The sequence below is a fragment of the Heteronotia binoei genome, chromosome 10, assembly GCF_032191835.1.
Source record: "Heteronotia binoei isolate CCM8104 ecotype False Entrance Well chromosome 10, APGP_CSIRO_Hbin_v1, whole genome shotgun sequence".
Classification (NCBI taxonomy): domain Eukaryota; kingdom Metazoa; phylum Chordata; class Lepidosauria; order Squamata; family Gekkonidae; genus Heteronotia; species Heteronotia binoei.
The window spans coordinates 31,089,215-31,108,113 of NC_083232.1; the positions used below are offsets into that span (position 1 = coordinate 31,089,215).

The 18,899-nt window shown below is 47.0% G+C and overlaps 1 protein-coding gene across 3 annotated transcripts in view; it reads right to left on the reverse strand.

Moving 5' to 3' along the window:
* WAC (WW domain containing adaptor with coiled-coil) overlaps positions 1–18,899 on the reverse strand; it is a 91,197-nt gene that overhangs the window by 19,706 nt on the left and 52,592 nt on the right. For all 3 annotated transcript variants that reach the window (XM_060248262.1, XM_060248261.1, XM_060248260.1), the window contains exons 8-11: positions 6,167–6,412; positions 5,228–5,350; positions 2,475–2,623; positions 972–1,087 (exon numbers count right to left, since the gene is read on the reverse strand). In XM_060248262.1, coding sequence (XP_060104245.1) covers positions 972–1,087; positions 2,475–2,623; positions 5,228–5,350; positions 6,167–6,412 — 634 coding nt within the window. The remainder of the gene's footprint in view (positions 1–971; positions 1,088–2,474; positions 2,624–5,227; positions 5,351–6,166; positions 6,413–18,899) is intronic.

The window sequence follows — 18,899 nt, forward strand, 5'->3', positions numbered from 1 at the left end:
AAATTCTGTCCATTTACTACCTTCTTGTGGCAATCAACATGCACTAAATATTTATGTTCATATTATCCATGAACACTTTTTTATGAATTTATTAACATCAGGAGCTTGAACTGGTATTTAGTAACACACAAAAAGCCCCAGGATTTCAAGTCATATCTGAACTCAGGTGGCACTTCGGGTAAAAAAAACAGCATGCAAAGTATGTTATATTCTTCATGTATAATTTAAGGTGACAAAATTCCAGAATGGACAGATGTCAGCCAGGGTCAAATCTACCTACAAACAAATGGCCCCCCAACTAAAAAAAATGGTGAGGGGTGTGCCCGCTGCCCTAGGAAAGGTGCCTCCTGCCTCCACATGGACAAACCACCCCCAGTCTTCCCCACCTCACAGGTGCCTGCCCCCTATGTCCTTCTCGGGACTGTGCACAGACCCAGAGAGGAGAAAGGGGTGGGAGGAGACATGGTGCTGTTTGCTCCATCCTTGGAAGATGGAGCACACGCCGCTGCAATGCCCCCAGAGAGCAGAAAAGGGGAGGGGGGGATGGGAAGGAGGGGAGGGCACTCAAGGGCCCACTGATCAGTGGAGCCTTTATTGCTCTCCCCACGCACCTTCCAGGGGCGTCCAATTTAGCACCTCCCCAGATGGCACCAAGGGCAGGTGCACCCAATGCCCTCCTTTAAATCCAGCCCTGATGTTAAGTCAAAGACAAACATAAATATGACTCTGACATTAGAATATCACCCACAAGCTCTAACCCACCATGTCTAAAGTTGTCCTGCAACAGCACTGCAGTGTACTCTTCAACTCTAATGCAAAAAATACTGTACTGACTATTTAACTGGGCCTTTTAACAGTGTAATCCTTTGCAAGTTATAATGTTCTACACCCATTGACTTCAATAGACTTGGAAGGGTGTAACTGTGGTCAGGATTGTACTGTATGAAATTTAAACCAATGTTAACATTTACCTTGAACGCTGAAGACTTCGTGGAGAAGCAGGTTCATGACCTTGTTTGTCAGCAATCACCGGCTGCTGAGATGCTGACTGTGAAACTGGTCCTTGCTTAACACCTGGAGTAGTAACCTGAAAATTCAGAGGTTGATGAGATTTTTGTATTATTAAACATAACATAGCAACAATTCATTATCAATCAGATCTGAGATATCTCCAGTGTTTTCTGTTTCAGTTCTTGGGCTTATTGGACCTACACCCGTTTTACTGTAGTTCTTCTGCTAGATGTGACCACCACAAAATTTAATTTTTGCCTTACACTGGTTTTGATCTTTTGCCATTTGCCATTTGAATTTTTAAAAAATCCTACTCTTTTAATATTTCAAGTTTATTTGAGAATCTTATAATTATAAGGCAGGATATAAATGAAATAAATTTTAGTATTGGCATTAGCTGTTACCTGAAGCAATAAAATATTAAATGTGCTTTATACTTTTAAATTTGTATTATACCCTCCTCAGTTACATATGACTTAGAACTCAAACAGATTTAGTAACCTGCTGTAAGCAGCGACACTCAATATAAACATAAAGTTGGGCAAAAAAAACCCCAACTTCTCACATATGTCAATGTGATCTCAGTCTTTGAGAGGTCTCCATAAATTACATACTGTGGTTATGGCAGAAAACAAAAAAATCAGTGTGTATCTGAAAAAGTGAACTTTGACTCTCAAAAGCTTATACTTCCAAAATTTTCTTGGTCTCAAAGGTGCTACTGGATTAGAATCTAACCAAAAATATGTGAAACTGAAACTACATACAAAAGGCAAGCACATGAGTTAACAAATTGACTGCTCACCAAACTGGGATTCTAAATCTGGATTAAATCCCAGTTTAAAATTTGTGCGCAGGGGGGACAGCGGTAGCACTGGATTAAGTCCAGTTAACCTGTACACATCATTTTACCAGAATGTTTTTAATTAGGATGTTCTACAAGGGAGCAACTGTATGAACACTGCAACCATCCACAATCATGTTTACAGGGGAGAGTGATCTACAAATTTAATTAAAGAACATTTACTACAATAGGAAAACATTACAAGGATATCTGCTATAAAGTCAAAATTCTATTATTAAGACACAATTGAGAATTATAAACTAATTCCAAAACTCTGTCCAGAAAGTGAGTGGCTTGCCCAAGAACTCCTAAAGAATAGAAATTAAATCTGGATAAGACAAGATTTGAATAACAATTTCATAGCTTGTATTTTCAAGCATTTTAAAACACAAAAATTGCAATAACTTCTTTACTCCACTAGATGCCAAAGCACAAAATTAGGACCACCTGGGAAAAAAGCTGCTGAAAGGTTATGCTTCAACTCTTCTGTTTGAGGCAGAGAACCAAACATTTTGTTTAGAAATATGTAACGCATTATAATTCTGGATGCCCATGTTTGTTTCAGAAATGTTCACTTAGAAGTACAATTGCATTTCCACATCACAAATCGCTAAAATGTTACCTTTGGCTGTGAGGATACAGGAGGTGTACTCATCAAAGGCTTCAGGGGAACTGTGTTAGTCTGAGGCGTGCTTATTCTTGGAGATACATATGACCTTGGTGATGAGGCATCCGATGTTAAAGACATTGGGGACTGATTAGATGGCTGAGCTGTGAATAAGACCAAGACAGTTTTATTAAACCTAGATAAATCCAGGTAAATCCTTTAAAAATGTTAGTCAGGAAAGCAACTGATTGAACAAAAGAAAAGAAACCTTTAATAGAAATTTAAGAAAGCATGCAGATGGTGGTCCAAAAATCTCAAATGAAGAAGCAGGTAACTCGGGAACTATTTGTATAGCACAGCAAAATAAAACAGTCATTTTTAGAAGGCACCGCCACATTGTCTGTAAAAGCTTGATCCTACAAGTTTTAGCCTATATTTTTGCTACCTACAGAAACTGAAGTATAACTGAATCCTCATCTAAGTTACTGCAATGTTTCCCTTAAGCTACTAAGAGATCTTCATTTCCTATTTATATAATTCAATAACTCAACTTTATTTACACACATCAGATACATATTTACATATATACACCAAGATCCTTGAGAGTCTGTATCAAAATGTTCAGTGTGTTTCAACAATTAAGTCTGAAGCTTAGTACACATGTAGCCCGGGGTAGGGATGGGCATGAACTGCGAAAAGGGAGGTTCATCTTGGTTTGTGGCACCCCATGATCCCGCTTATTGAACAGGTTCATTTTGTGAGGTTCATCATGCGGTACAACAGCCCCCAGTGGGCCAGAGATGCCAAACTTGAGGCAAAGTCTGCTGACTCTCCTTTATCTGCCCTCCAAAGCAGCTGCCCCTAGAAAAGTGCTCTCTGGGGAAAATCACAGTCACAGGTTCAAGAGTGTGTCAAAAGGGCCTCGTGCAAACTAGAGGCATCAAACTCACAGAGGACCTCCCCGGGATGACCCTCTACCTGCCCTCCAAGTTTGCTGAGGATTTAATTTAGGGAAGCCGAACACTGCCTGTCTCCTCATCATAGACATTGTTGCAGATGTGCAATTCTTCTAACTCTAACTCTCTCTCTCTGCCCAACTGCCTGCTGAAAAATTAAAAACAGCTCTGTGTGAGCTGGAGGTATATATCCATTCTGCTTCCTAGAGCAGAATGGGAGCTCTCTTGTTGGAAACCAGCACTGCCTACTTTTCCTGGGCTGCAGAAGTCCATCTCCACCCCCCCCCCCCGGTTGCTTTGACGATTAATTGATCAGTATTAGCATGTTTGCTGCAAAGACCACCAAAACAAATCTCACAAACCTCCATGAAAACCATGGAAGTTTGTGGTTGCAGATGCAATAGCACAACTTTTGGCTCACAAATCATGAACCAGGCAAATTTCCATGGTGAATTTAGTTTGTGATGAGGTTCATGCCCATTCTTAGTCCAAAGGCAACAAATTAACTTTTAAATAGCAGTCAGCATTCTAACAGCTACATGATCAGCAGAACTGAAGGGCATTTGAATTCTCTTGCCATACTTCCAACAAATCTTAGATTTAAAGATTTCCAGTGGCAGCCAAGCATGTATCTGTGCCTGCAGAATACAAATGATAGCAGAAGCTGTATAGAAAGCCTATCTTCAGCATTCAGGATACAATAAATTTACTTTTAACTTTATTGCAAGTTAAAGACCTACAAGGAGTTGCCGGAGGGCGGGGGGGGGGAGGATAACTGATCAGGAGCCATAACAATCACCTACCCTCATATACAACAGCAATTCAGCAGTACAAAACTGCATTCTGCTCACCTAGTCCTGAACTTCATTAACTCTACTGCAGGTAGCACAAGATCTCTATTGGAGGATGTTACTCATCTAGGCTCACGCCTAAAAGATACAGTGTAGGGAAGGAAAGTGTTTCGATTTCCCTCCATGCCAAAAATTTAGAACTGTCAACTGGAACTGGAGAGACACTTTCAATGTGAGTTTCACCTCCACCACTCTAGTATATGATATTATCCGTCTCCTCCCCACTAGGATTCTATAAACTGTCATAGGCTTGAAGAGACTAAATTATACATTTCCCTCCAACACCCCTCCCCCAGCCCTTATGTTCTCTATGGGCTGCCTGGTTTTGCTGATTTCTTGACTGGCACATCACCCAGTTTACCATTAGATATTATGTGAATAAATGAATATATCTGGGTTCCTTCACAATGAATTACAAAAAATAAAGTGTGTATTAAGAAACCACACTGTGTTAAGAAATCACAGAACAGCAACATGAAAGTCCAACAGAAGCTACATACAATCAGTTTTGTTAGGGGGTCTTAAGACAGCAAGGTGAATGCCAAATTGAACATAATCCATTGCTTGACTTGCCTTGCATACATTTATGCTAGAGTGACTGTGAAGCATTTTGACTAAATTCACCAGATATCAGAATCTGCACCCATGGATTATTACAGGGGTGGCCACCGGTAGCTCTCCAGATGTTTTTTCCTACAACTCCCATCTGCCCCAGCCATGCTGGCTGGGGCTGATGGGAGTTGTAGGCAAAAAACATCTGGAGAGCTACCATTGGCCACCCCTGGATTATTAGATTCTCATTTGGAAAAGCCTTTAGATAAAGCATAGCACTCTTCTGCAAAGTACTCAGATAAACCAACATCTGACTTCTTTGATCTGTCATAGTGATACACAATTGGTAAACATTCTCAGAGTACCAACAAATACTTTTATACAGATGCAACAGACACTTATAAAATACCTTGTGTAGAAAGCTGTGCTGCTTGAGAAATTAGGGAAGTTATATTAAAAGCAGATGGTCCAGCAGTGAGAATTTTATGGAGTATAGATTGCAGAGAGGCTTGTGTCACAGCAGCTGTAAGAACTAAAAACAAATCAGTATGATCAGTCTTGTTTTCTGAATTAAAGAGTTTTATACCTTTCTTTTTCAAAAGACAGCTAATGCTATAAAACATAATTAGTTGGCCAATGACTAGAGCCTTGCTGTCTCCCATTCTGCCTGACAGCTTCAGAGCAGTGGTTGCTGCTGGAGTTGTATGATTTTGACAAAGACAATATTTTTAAAGGCGTTTCTCAACTTAAGTTAGTGGCAGTAAGAGATAGCCAAAACTGAAGGGACATCAAGCTATTAAAGAGGTCACGAAGAACAGTTGTTATTTCCAATCCTTAGAATTTGGTTTAGCTGTTGCCTTATTTTACAGTAAGGCATGTGTAGTTGTCTCAAGACAGACAGTCCATATCAGATACCATACTGATACTGGGATTTGGATATATTGGGAAATACCAATATTTTTCAAATTCAATATACCTGAACCCAAAAAATACTGATTTTTGTGTACCTGTGTGTACATGTCAATATTTTAATAAATGGGAGAAAAGGGACTTGTTTTTGCATATGGTTTTAATCTTCAGTAAATGGTTTCAACTTTAGAACGCTTTTCTCTCTCTCTCTTTCTGAAACCACTGGGCCACTGCCAGTCATCCCCCTCTTTTTTCCAAACCTGGTGGGAATGGCAGTCACAGGGAAAGGTTCCTGCAATCTTAAAATTCCCTAACACATACCATCCAAAGAAACAAGGACACAATAGTTTAAGGCTTACAAAACAGGGATTTGGTCCAATTTTTAGCCATGCCCAATATATAACTGAGTATACTATTAAAAATAAAGTCTTCATCTTACCTTCATTTATTTTTGATATATCTACACTAGAATTATTAAGTTGCAAGGTGGCTTGAAGGGCAGGTAGTAACTGTCGAAGAAGATTTGGGTCCTGAAGCAATGGAGGAATTGGCGATTGAGAGACAGGTGAAACAGGGACTGCAGAAGTAGATGAAGTTGGTGCGGAAGTTGGATTCAGTCCAGAAGCAGACGATGTGGAAGGAGTTGTGCATGAGAGGGTCAGAGACTTGTCCATGGAGACAGATTCTGAAAATAAAACAGAGATATTCAGTCTCTGTCCCAAGAGAAACTACTCATTTATCCCCATAGTCTAGTTACAAATTCAACAGGTGAAGAATTAAAAGATACTACAGCAACCTGAGAAATAAATTTTTTTAAGGATGTGAATTTCATATTTAACAATATACAGCCTGCTTCCAGGTTGAAAAGTGGTAAAAACTATGTTACATTTTAATAAATACCCACCAAAAACATTACAACTGATAATAAAAACAAATAAACTTTCAAAGTCTTATTAGATTAATAATTGTAAAAATGAGGATATTTATAGTTCTCTGCCAGAGATAACAACATAGACTAGATGAGAATACTATCAGCAGAAAGTCAAAATAGAGAAAGCGTTATTATTACCCTTGCAAATCAGCCTTGAAACTCATGGTGGTAGTATCCCACTGGAAGATGAATTCACTTGACTTCAGCTTATAGGTAGGAACAGTGTTGTAAATATACATATAGATGTGATGCGTTACAAAGGAGATAACAGCGTACATGTGTACAAGCAGACACAGTTGCCAGACTCTGAACAAGTCTTAGGCCAGGTTTTCTGAAACTGCACATATCAGAAAACCTTAAAACTTCTTAATTTCAACCATCATCTGAAGAGCGCAGGGAAATTTTGTACAACTATTTCCTTTAAATGATGCTTTTTAAGTATCTGTGTTGAACAGTATCAGGAAGACAGAAAAGCAATACACGCTTTCAATGACTGAGAACTGTTTGGGTAGAATATCTCAAGCTGTGTTTTTGCTTCCTGTCTACCTGCAGGTTAAAAAGCAGGGGTAAGGCCAAAGGTGCAAGCTCTTGGGACACTAGTGGAAGGCTTGATTCACAACCTGGGGTGGGGGGGAGTACCACAGCCATCCTATTGAAGAGTGCACCCATTGGGACCTTCAGGGGAAAAGCAACAAAGGCGTGCCCTGGAATGCAGGGAACGTTTTCCTCAAAAAGTTTGTATTTCCTTGAACTGTGCCCGCAGAGGGCCTCTGCTCTATTTCCCCAGTCCTTGTTCCTTATCCAGGACTTCAAGAGGCCACCTCATTTACTTAATTTTAGAGTTTGCTTAATCTAAGAGTTGCCTTGGGGAGGATCAGAGGAGAAATAGTTGTCTATCACATCTTGCTTTCTGGTCATTGCCTCAGCTGGAACAAAAGGCAATGAAAGAAATTTTTTAATGGCTTAGAGGACAGTAGAAGGATTAGCTAATAAAAGACAAGAAGAGAAAAGGCACAGGAAGCAAAAAGGCTGAAAGTGAAGTCTAACACAGAGGTCCTGAACACGCCTGCACTTCTCTTCTAGGCAGGGAATGAGATGAAGAGTGGGCAACCACCACCAGTAGAAATAGCAAATTAAAATGCAAGTCCTGACCCCTTGGGTAATTGGTGGGAATCTACCACATTAAGAAGCTCTCCCTCCTCGGGGTTAGAAGAGATAGTTTTGGAGATCCTCCAGCCACCCCTCTGAAAACATGTGGAACACAGCAGAGGCTTCCCAAATGTAGAGAGGGACAGGCCGGCAAGTCTCTTTGGGGACAGGTTCCTTGCAATGCTTTTTTTTGTGTGGAACTTCTTTGGATTTTGCAAAAAAAAGTCTGCTGTTGGTCATGATGGTACTAATGGTGAAACAGAGACCAGGGCAGCACAAACAAGTGCCCTCAGAGATGGAAGCTTTATATGTAACTTCTAAAGTACTTTGCATAATGAACTTCTGGCAACATGTACAGGTTTCTACCCTATATGTAGTTGTAAGGCAAAGACAAGCACTCATCACAACAGACAACCTGCATTTTTTTATAACACAGGCAGCTGAGTCATAGGTTCCCACACAATGACCGGGGGGGGGGCTATATACCAGAGGTGGCCAAGGGAGGGAGGGAGGGAGGAAGGAAGGAAGGAAAATAGAGGGGGAGGGGGAAAGGAAACCTTAAATGGCTTGGCGAAGTGATTTAAAGAGACAAATGCCTTCTCCAAGCTGGTTGATGGGGGCTTTGAGAGCCACACAATATGTGTGAAAGAGCCACATGTGGCTCCCGAGCCATAGTTTGGCCAGCCCTTAACTACAGAGACAGAAAACAAAGAAAAAAATAAGGTATGAAAGGAAGACTACATTTAAAAAGAAAAACAAGTTTGTGAAAACAAAAATTTCAAAGAATACCAAGGCTCTGCTGTGGCAGATGAAGAACAACTGAACAAGATGGTGTGTGACTCCTCCACTGTAGACATGTACAGTTGGAACTGTGTCTTCAGAGCAAGGAGATTTTTATGCCTAGAAACTAGCTCTAGAAGTTCTAAGTTGTAGCTCTACACAAGCTCAAAGCATAGCATAATGCATGCAGATCACAAAGTAGTAACTAACTTTTAGTGAACTAAAATCAGTTGGATAAATACGGTTAAAAAGACAATGGAAAATTTCCAATAAGCCCGTCACAAAGAAAAATACAGTTCATCTATGTTCATTCTTTAATTACAGCTGCCTTATTTAAAAGCATGCCAGAAAAAACAAACAAGGGGTCCCCTGGTGAATGAACTAAGCTAAGCAACCACAGATACCGGAGGACATATAAATTCATGAATTACTTTCATATTAATGAATCATCAAGGCACTGTATTATTATGCATTACAAAGTCTAAACAGCCAACACAGGTAAGTTATACCAACAAGGAATTCCAAAATGGGAGAAAAATAGAAGTCTTTCTCTAGGAGTCCAAAGCACATCCCTCACACGATCTACATCTATCTTCTGGTCTTCTTGGGCCTAGGGTTCTTGAAAAAAAACAGGTTGCTTACCTGTAACTGATGATCTTCGAGTGGTCATCTGTGCAGTCACACACATGGGTCTTGCCGCAGGCAACAGATCCATACCTCGGAGCTCCAATAGCTCGCCTATAACGTCTTTTGGCGCGCTTTCCTCCCGCCCTGGGGAGCAGGCAGCGACTGCGCATGCCTGGAGCAGGGGGAGAGCGCCCATTCCACTCAGTTTCTTCTAGCCGCCACTGGCACTGAGACTACACAAGTTTAAACGAGAAGTACCAAAGGTCAGCAGCGGGGAAGGCTGGGTGGGCGTGTGTGACTGCACAGATGACCACTCGAAGATCATCAGTTACAGGTAAGCAACCTGTTTATCTTCTTCGTGGTCTCTGTGCAGTCCCACACATGGGTGACTAACCAGCTAAATGTTCTGGAGGAGGGTGCTGGTGAAAGAAAGAAGTTAGTCACATGGCCAGTAACAAAAGATTATATAACATAGAGACGTAAGCGGATGCACTCACCGTTAATCTCAGTGAAAGATGGATCTGAGGACCGCTTGGCCGAAGGAGGCGTCACGTCTCGCACGAACGTCCAGTGCATAATGGGAGACGAACGTGGAAGGAGAGGACCACGATGCAGCAGCACAGATGTCCTCTAGGGAGACGCCGTGCAGGAAAGCCGAAGACGTCGAGACCGCTCTAGTAGAGTGAGCCTTAAGGCCTTCGGGCAGAGGCTGTTTAGCCAGTTCGTAACACAACCTGATGGCACTAACTACCCATTTAGATAGTCTCTGGGTAGAAATTTTGTGTCCTTTGTGAGGTTTTCCGTAGGCCACAAACAGGTTAGGGTCCTTACGGAAAGGCTGTGTACGATCAAGGTAGAAAGATAAAGCCCTTCTGACATCCAGAGAATGCAGGGCTCGTTGTCCTTGGTTGGTTGGGTTGGAGAAAAAGGTTGGCAGAGAAGTTGAAGTCGATAAGTGGAACTGGGAGACAACCTTGGGAAGGAATGCAGGGTCTGGTCTCAGAACAACTTTTTCCCTGTGGAAAATGGTATATGGAGGATCGTGGCGGAAGGCGCATAAGTCACTTGCCCGTTTGCCCGAGGTAAGGGCCACCAGCAATGCTGTCTTCCAGGAAAGAAGATTGAGGTCTATGGTAGCCATAGGTTCAAAGGGTGCTTTCATCAAACAGGGAAGAACTAGGGATAAACTCCAAGTTGGGACAAGGGGTTTAACGGGTGGATTGAGGTGCAACATGCCCTTGAGAAAAGACTTAGACAAGGCATGAGAGAAAACTGTTTTGCCGTCTACCGGACTGTGGAACGCAGAGATGGCAGACAGGTGAACTTTTAAGGATGAGTAGCAGAGTCCTGATTTTTGTAGAGAAAGTAAATAATCCAGGATCATGCTAAGAGGTACGGACTCTGGATGTAGATGGTTAGCAGTCGCAAATGAACAGAAGCGCTTCCATTTATGTTGGTACGAAAGTCTTGTGGAAGGCTTTCTTGCGTTGAGAATGATGTGGGCTACCTCTGCGGAGAGGCAGGAGGGTGTATTCTCCAGGCCGTCAAGGCCAGCACCTGAGGGTTGTGATGTAATATTTGGCCATTGGCCTGGGACAGGAGGTCGCTCACGAGAGGGAGACGACGGTAAGTGCGGTGGGATAGCTGCAGAAGTCTCGTGAACCACGGTTGCCGTGGCCACCATGGGGCCACAAGGATGCAGTCCGTGCCGTCTCGTGTGATCTTTATCAGTACCCGAGTCAGTAGAGGGGTTGGTGGAAAGAGATAGTGAAGAGGGCCTGTCCAGCTGTGTAGGAAGGCGTCGTTTCCCCTCCTGGAATAATAGCGCGGACATTTGGCATTGTCCCAGGAAGCAAAGGCGTCCACCTTGGGTGTTCCGAAACATCTGAAGATGCGTCGAAGGTAGGTCGGATTGATGGACCACTCGTGGTCGTCCAAGCGAAACCTGCTTAGGGAGTCGGCCAGAACATTCTCCACACCTGGGAGGTGAACGGCAGTCAAGTAAATGTTGTGTTTCAGACACCATTCCCAGAGCAGAATGGCTGTACGGCACAGCCGGAGAGACCTGGTTCCTCCCTGCTTGTTTATGTAATAGACGGTTGCCATGTTGTCCGTTGAAATCTGAACATGCCGTCCGTTGATCAGTGGGAGAAACGATAGGAGGGCCCTGTGCACAGCAATCAGTTCTAAGCAGTTTATGTGCATGGCCCTCTCGGAGGGTGTCCAAAGGCCCCTGACGGTCTTGTCCTCTAAGTGGGCTCCCCATCCCCACTTTGAGGCGTCCGTTGTCACAACAGCCACCAGAGGAGTTGGGAGAAACGGCATGCCCGCGAGGAGATTGCTGGGTACAGTCCACCATGTGAGAGAAGAGAGTGCTCTCTGGGGAACAGTGAGTAAGACGCCCTGCAGTTGCAACTGAGGATGGTAGGCTCGTACAAACCAGAGCTGTAGCTGTCGCATTCGTAGCTTGGCAAAGTAGATGACAGAAGTTGTGGCGGCCATGAGGCCCAGCAAGCGTTGGATTGTGAACGCAGACTGGCGAGGCTGTCGTTGAATCGCCCTGGCTAAGGTAATGATGGTTATTGCTCGATCCTCGGGGAGGAAAGCACGATGGAGAGAAGTGCGAAGGAGAGACCCTATAAACTTGATGTCCTGGGTGGGCTCGAGATGGGATTTGGATGTGTTCACACAAAGACCCAGGGAATTGAGAAGAGAGAGCGCTGTGTTGATATTGCTCTGCAATTGACGTTGAGTCGGTGCTATGAAAAGCCAGTCGTCGATATATGGGAAGACTGTGATGTCCCGAATTCTGAGAGCAGCTGCCACCACCGCCATGCACTTGGTGAACACCCTTGGTGAAGTGGAGAGGCCGAACGGCAGGGATACATATTGGAAGTGGTCCTGTCCCATGGCGAATCGCAGATACTTCCGATGTTGAGGTCGGATTGTCACATGGAAGTAAGCGTCCTGAAGATCTAGGGAAGCCATCCAGGAATTCCTGGGAATAAGAGGCAGGATGGCCTGCAGGGAGATCATTCTGAACTTCCTGTATTCGATGTACTTGTTTAGCTTCCGAAGATCTAGGATAGGGCGCTTTCCTCCATCCCTTTTGGGGACCAGAAAGTATCTTGAGTAGAATCCCGTCCCTCGGTGTTGGGGAGGAACGGGTTCTATGGCATTTTTCTGGAGCAAGTCCAGAATTTCCTGATGGAGGAGTGCAGATGGAGGGGTAGCTATGAAGTAGTGGTGGCGAGGTGGCGAAACGAACTCTATTGCGTAACCGATACGCACGATGGTAAGAACCCAAGAGTCGGTGGTGATGGAATTCCAGCTTGGGTAAAAAGGAAGTAGTCGGGTGTGACTGTTGGGGGAGTCAAAGAGACTGCTTGCTTGTCTGGGATTGTTTCTTGGAAGGTTGAGCCCGTGGCCTCTGCTGGAAAGACTGCTTTGGGAGGGGTTTCCTTTTCCAGAAATCCTGAGACTTAGGAGACCGTTGACGGCGTTGAAAGGATGGCTTCCATGGTCTTTGCCTATTAGCGGGCAGTGAGGTTGGTTGTGTGACCCCAAGGCGTTTTGCCCTTTTGCGGCCGTCATCGACCGATGCGAGGACCTCGTCCGTGGACGCATGGAATAGTCCCAGACCATCGAAAGGAAGGTCTTCTATGCGCTGCTTGATGTCTGGCTGTAAGTTCGTTGAGCGCAGCCAGGCGTGGCGACGTAGGGCCACAGAAGTAGCGAAGGAACAGGAAACCGCATGGCGGATAGAATTTATTTGTTGTTTTGAGACACGGGAGAGCTCAGAGACGAGAGCCGATACAGCCTTCTGAGATGAGTCAGGCATGGATGTAAGGTGTGGAGTGATCTGGTTCGCCAAGTTGAAGGAGTATGCCGCAAAATAGGCTAAGTAATTGTTCAACTTAGAGTTGGTTGAAGAGAAGCTATAAATTTTCTTAGCTAAAGTGTCCAGTTTCCTGCTCTTGTGGTCCGGTGGAACGGGGTGGCGAGATTGTTTATTCTTGGTGGCGGAATGGACAACAATGGAGTTGGGTGCCGGGTGGGAGGCGAGGAATTTGCAGTCCGCGGCGTGCACCCTATAAAGAGAATCAAGGCGTCTAGAAACAGTAGGGATCGAGGCCGGCTTTTCCCAGGCTTCCCGGAGACCCTCAAGGTGAACAGGAAGCATAGGAAGCGTAGAGCTGTCTGGGAAATCTGTGCGAACCAGGTCGTGTACCACATCGGAGACCTTAGGTGAATCAGAGGACATGGGAATGTTCAGTGCGGAGGCCATTGTGGTGATAAGATTGAGATAAGCCTTGGAGCTGTCGGATGGTGAGAGCCTAGGAGGTTGGTCCGATGAAGGCGAGGCTGGGGCCTCCTCGGAGTCAGAGTGGTCAGATGTATCTCTGTCTGAAGCCGAGACCGGGTGCTGAGGTGACTTGAGGTCGACCTGTGAAGGGTCTCGAGGATGTTTAACCGGCGAAGTAGGTGGTTTCGATACCGTTGCGGACGGTGTCTTGGAAGTATCCCGGTTCCGAGAAAGGACAGGAGACTGAACAACATCACGGGACCGATGGGTAACTGTATGTGAGTCGAAATCATCTCGGGTCCGAGGAGCTGCTCTGTCCCGAGAACAGTAGTAGTGGTGCTGATAATCACCGTAGCAACTGGGAGACAGGTGGCGGTAGTAAGGGGATCGCTGGTCGCGTGAACGGTAGTAGTCACGGGATCCAGGAGAATAGCACTCTCGGAGTCGAGGCATGTAGACATCTCTGGAGAGAGGCTCGGGTTCGAAGTCGGAGAGGTGCTTATAACTGTGCACCGATGGTGAACGCAGGTACCGATGGTAACGTGTGCATGGTCGAGGGGACGGGGACCGGGATGGAGAGCGGTCCCGTCGATAGACCCGGTGGTAGTCACGGTACGGAGACTGGTCACGTCGATGGTCACGATGGTAATCTCGATGCGGAGACGGAGAGTTGAGGCGATCTCGGACCGGAGATCGTAGACGGAGCGGAGACCGCGAGCGAGAGCGTGGCCGTGGAGATCGAGAGCGGAGTCGCTGAGACGAGACCTGGGTAGAAGACTCCTTAAGTAATGGAGTTGTAATGTCGAGAAAGGATTCAGGTCGGAGAGTTGGAGGATCCGACTCGAGAATATCCGCAGGAAGGAGGCTATGTACCGAGGGCGATCTGGAGCCAATCGGGATAACTTCGATGGAATGCTGAGTGATGTGAGGCATTTCTGAGATGATATCGGAAGGAGCCGAGAGTTCAGGTGGTAAGATCGGATTCGAGTGAGAAGTCACAGTAGAACCCGATTGCGCAGAAGCCGATTGCGCAGCCGTCACAAAGGCGGAAGTGCTGGAAGCCGATGGGTCGCGGCGCTCACGCACGGACGCGATGGCAGAGCTGGAAGCCGACAGGTCGTGGTGCTTCTTAGGCGCCAAGGTGGTCAGACTGCAAGTTTCCGGACTCGAGCGGTGCGACTTAGACAGACTCGAGTCCCCGTGACGGGCCTTCTTAGGCGTCTTATGTCCCTCAGAGTGCTTAGAAGCCTTTTTATCGGACTTATGCTTCCTGGGTGCGACAGGAAGGGCCGAAGCAGCCGAATCTCCCGCTCTTAGTGGGGGAGGCGGCGAAGCTGAGGTGGACATTGCGCGAAGAGAGGACTCCATGAGGAAACTACGAAGACGGGCTGCTTTGTTTTTCCGCGCCTGCTTACCAAAGCAAGCGCAGTGAGGGCAGGTGTCGACTCTGTGAGATTCCCCCAGGCAGAATAGGCAGAGAGAGTGGCCGTCGGAAGACGGGATTTTAGAAGCACACTGCCTACACCTTTTAAAGGTAATTTTCCCTTCCATCCGTTCCGGACAGGGGGAGAGGTGGAAGGGAGAGACGGGGGGTGGGGGGGTAGGGGGAAGGAGAGTAGAAAAGAAGCAAAAGCGCAGAAGCGGTTTTTTTTTTAATATATATATATTTTTAGGACGAAGGAAAGAAAGCGAACGAAGTAGAAGAAAATAGGGAGATAGTACGATACCAAGAGACGAGCCAGAGGAGGAACGCAACTAGGTAGGTGTTGTCCGGGCGGCGGAAGGGAAGAAACTGGGTGGAATGGGCGCTCTCCCCCCCGTTCCAGGCATGCGCAGTCGCTGCCTGCTCCCCAGGGCGGGAGGAAAGCGCGCCAAAAGACGTTATAGGCGAGCTACTGGAGCTCCGAGGTATGGATCCGTTGCCTGCGGCAAGACCCATGTGTGGGACTGCACAGAGACCACGAAGAAGATGGACAGGTTTCTTACCTGTAACTGGTGATCTTCGAGTGGTCATCTGTGCAATCACACATATGGGTATTCCGCAGGATAGGCCCTGACCTCGGAGAATTCAAAGCAATCTTGATCGTAGATCTGGCGCGCCTCCCACTCGTCCTGGGGAGGAGGCAGCTACTGCGCATGCCTGGACGAGGGGGAGGTGCTTAGCCACTCAGTTTCTTCCCGCCGCCGGACAGGTGGAAACAAATGAGCTAGACGAGCGTCCAGCAGCGGGGAAGGCTGGGTGGGTCTGTGTGATTGCACAGATGACCACTCGAAGATCACCAGTTACAGGTAAGAAACCTGTCCATCTTCTTTGTGGTCTCTGTGCATTCACACATATGGGTGATTAGCGAGCTATTCTTTCGGAGGTGGGTGCTGGATCTGTAAGAATATGTATGGTTAGAGCAAAAAACGTAATGAGCATAGTACTCACAGTGGTTAATCGAAGATGGAGCGCAGCACTGCTTGTCCGAAGGAGGCATCACGCCGGGCACGGACGTCAAGAGCGTAGTGCGAGGCGAAGGTAGACGTAGAGGACCAGACGGCGGCAGCGCAGATGTCCTCTATAGGGATGCCTTTCATGAAGGCCGATGAGGTAGCGACGGCTCTGGTCGAGTGAGCTCGTATGTGTTGGGGGACTGGCTGTTTTGCCAGTTGGTAGCAGAGTTCGATGGCGGCAACGAGCCACTTGGAAAGTCTCTGAGTAGATATTTTGCTGCCCTTATTGTGGGCGGCGTAGGTGACAAAGAGTCTGGGGTCCTTACGGAACTGTTGGGTCCTGTCTATGTAGAAAGCTAGGGCCCTACGTGCGTCCAAGTTGTGGAGCGCCCTCTGCCCTGCATCCGCGGGGTGCTGGAAGAAGGCTGGTATGGTTGACTGTCTTCCCAGGTGGAAGGGAGATACGACCTTTGGCAGGAAGGTCGGGTCGGGTCGGAGTACCACCGTGCTGTTATGAAAGATCGTGTATGGTGGGTCCGCCCTGAGTGCACAGATGTCGCTGGCCCTCTTACCTGTGGTGAGAGCTGTGAGCAGCGCTGTTTTCCATGATAGCAGGTGTAGTGGAATAGAAGCCATGGGCTCAAAGGGTGGCTTCATGAGCTGACTGAGGACGAGAGAAAGACTCCAGGTAGGAAGGATTTGTTTGATAGGTGGGTGTAGGCGGATGATGCCCTTTAGGAAGGCTCTTGTAGCATGGTGAGAAAAAACTGTCGTGCCCCCAATACGGGGGTGGAAGGCAGAGATGGCTGCCAGGTGCACCTTTAGCGAAGAATAAGAGAGTCCCGCCCTAGAGAGTGTTAGAGTGTAAGCTAGCACCTGGGGTATGGTGGCGCAGCTAGGGTCAAAGTTGTGTTGGGAGGCATAGTGAGAAGCGTTTCCACTTAAGCAGATAGGATTTTCTAGTAGATGGTTTTCTGGAGTTTACTAAGACCTGGCGGACATCAGGGGGAAACTCTAGGAACTGATCCTCCAGGCTGTCAGTTTGAATGATGCTGGGTTGTGATGAAGGACCCTGCCGTCCTGCTGGGAGAGGAGATCCTGTGCTTGAGGAAGTTGGAGGAATGTATTGTTCGACAGAAGCAGCAAGGTTGTAAACCATGGTTGGCGCGGCCACCACGGAGTTATTAGGATGCAATCCGTGCGGTCCAGCTGAATCTTCTGTAGAACTCTGGTGATGAGTGGGATGGGGGGGAAGAGGTAGTGGAGTGCCCCGTTCCAAGTTTGGAGGAAAGCGTCCCCCTTGGAGCGTTGAGATGGAGGACCTCTCATGTAGAAGTGGGTGCATTGGGCATTTGATGGTGAAGCAAATGCATCTATTTTCGGGGTTCCGAAGATGTTGAAGATCTGTCGGATGTAGCGGCTGTTGATGGACCACTCGTGGTTGTTGGTCGAGTGGCGACTCAGGGCGTCTGCCTGGGTGTTTTCGGCTCCTGGTAGGTGAACAGCCGTGAGGAAGATGCCCTGGCTTATGCTCCAGTGCCACAGTGCCAGAGCCCTCTTGCAGAGTCTGATGGAGGCGGTGCCTCCCTGCCTGTTTATGTAGAAGACCGTGGCAATGTTGTCGGAGGTGACCTGAACGTGTTGGTGCCTCAGCGAAGGAGGAAGGAGCGTAGAGCCTTGTGTACTGCGAGGAGCTCTAGGCAGTTTATGTGGAGAGAGCGTTCGTAGTCTGACCATTGGCCCTGCACCGTGAGGGTTCCCAAGTGGGCTCCCCATCCCCACTTGGAGGCGTCCGTGGTGACGATCACCGAAGGGGGTAGCTGTTTGAATGGCATGCCCCTGTGAAGGTGATGTTCCCTTGTCCACCATTTGAGGGATGTGACGATGTGTAGTGGAAGGGTGAGTAGAGTGGACTGGTGCTGCGTGTGAGGACGGAAGGTCCTGACGAACCACATTTGCAGGGGTCGCATGTGCAGCTTTGCGAAACGTAGGACTGCGGTGATTGCTGCCATGAGGCCTAGCATTCTCTGAAATGTGAGAGCTGTTTGGGAGCGCTGGGCGATGATGGCGTTGGCCAGAGACTGTATGCTGCGTACTCTGTCCTGAGGTAGGGAAGCCATTTGAGAGACCGTGGAGATGTCTGCTCCGATGAACTGGATTCTCTGGGTGGGAACCAGTTTGGACTTTGATAGGTTGACTTGGAGGCCCAGGGTGGCCAGGAGAGAGAGGGTAGTGGAGACGTCCAGTTGTAATTGTTCTTTTGAATGTGCGACGATCAGCCAGTCGTCTATGTACGGGTAAATTGATATGTGTTGCTGCCGTAGTGTGGCGGCTACTACTGCCATACACTTGGTGAAGACCCTTGGGGCTGTGGAGAGGCCGAATGGGAGGGAGCAGAACTGGAAGTGCTGGTCCCCGATGGCGAACCTGAGGAACCTTCTGTGGTGGTGATTGATTGTAATGTGGAAATAGGCATCCTGAAGGTCTATGGATGCCATCCATGATTGTTCTGGGATGAGCGGAAGGATTGCCTGGAGCGTGATCATACGGAATTTCTTGTAGGTTATGTGCAGGTTGAGTTTGCGGAGGTCGAGGATGGGGCGGAGTCCTCCGTCCTTTTTCGGCACCAGGAAGTAGCGGGAGTAAAATCCGGTGCGATGGTATTGAGGTGGGACTGGTTCTATCGCGCCCTTGTCTAGCAGAGACGCGATTTCCGTCTGCAGGGGTGTGGACGGAGGTGTGGTGAGGAATCTGTGGTGTTTCGGAGAGGATGTAAACTCTATTAGGTAGCCCCTTTGTATGACGGCGAGGACCCAGGAGTCCGATGTTATGGCCCTCCAGGCAAGGTAGAATGGTTGCAGTCGAGTGTGTGTGTGAGGGTTTGGCTGATGGGGGGAAACTGGACGACTCGGGGCAGGATGGTCAAAGAGACGGCTTGGAGGT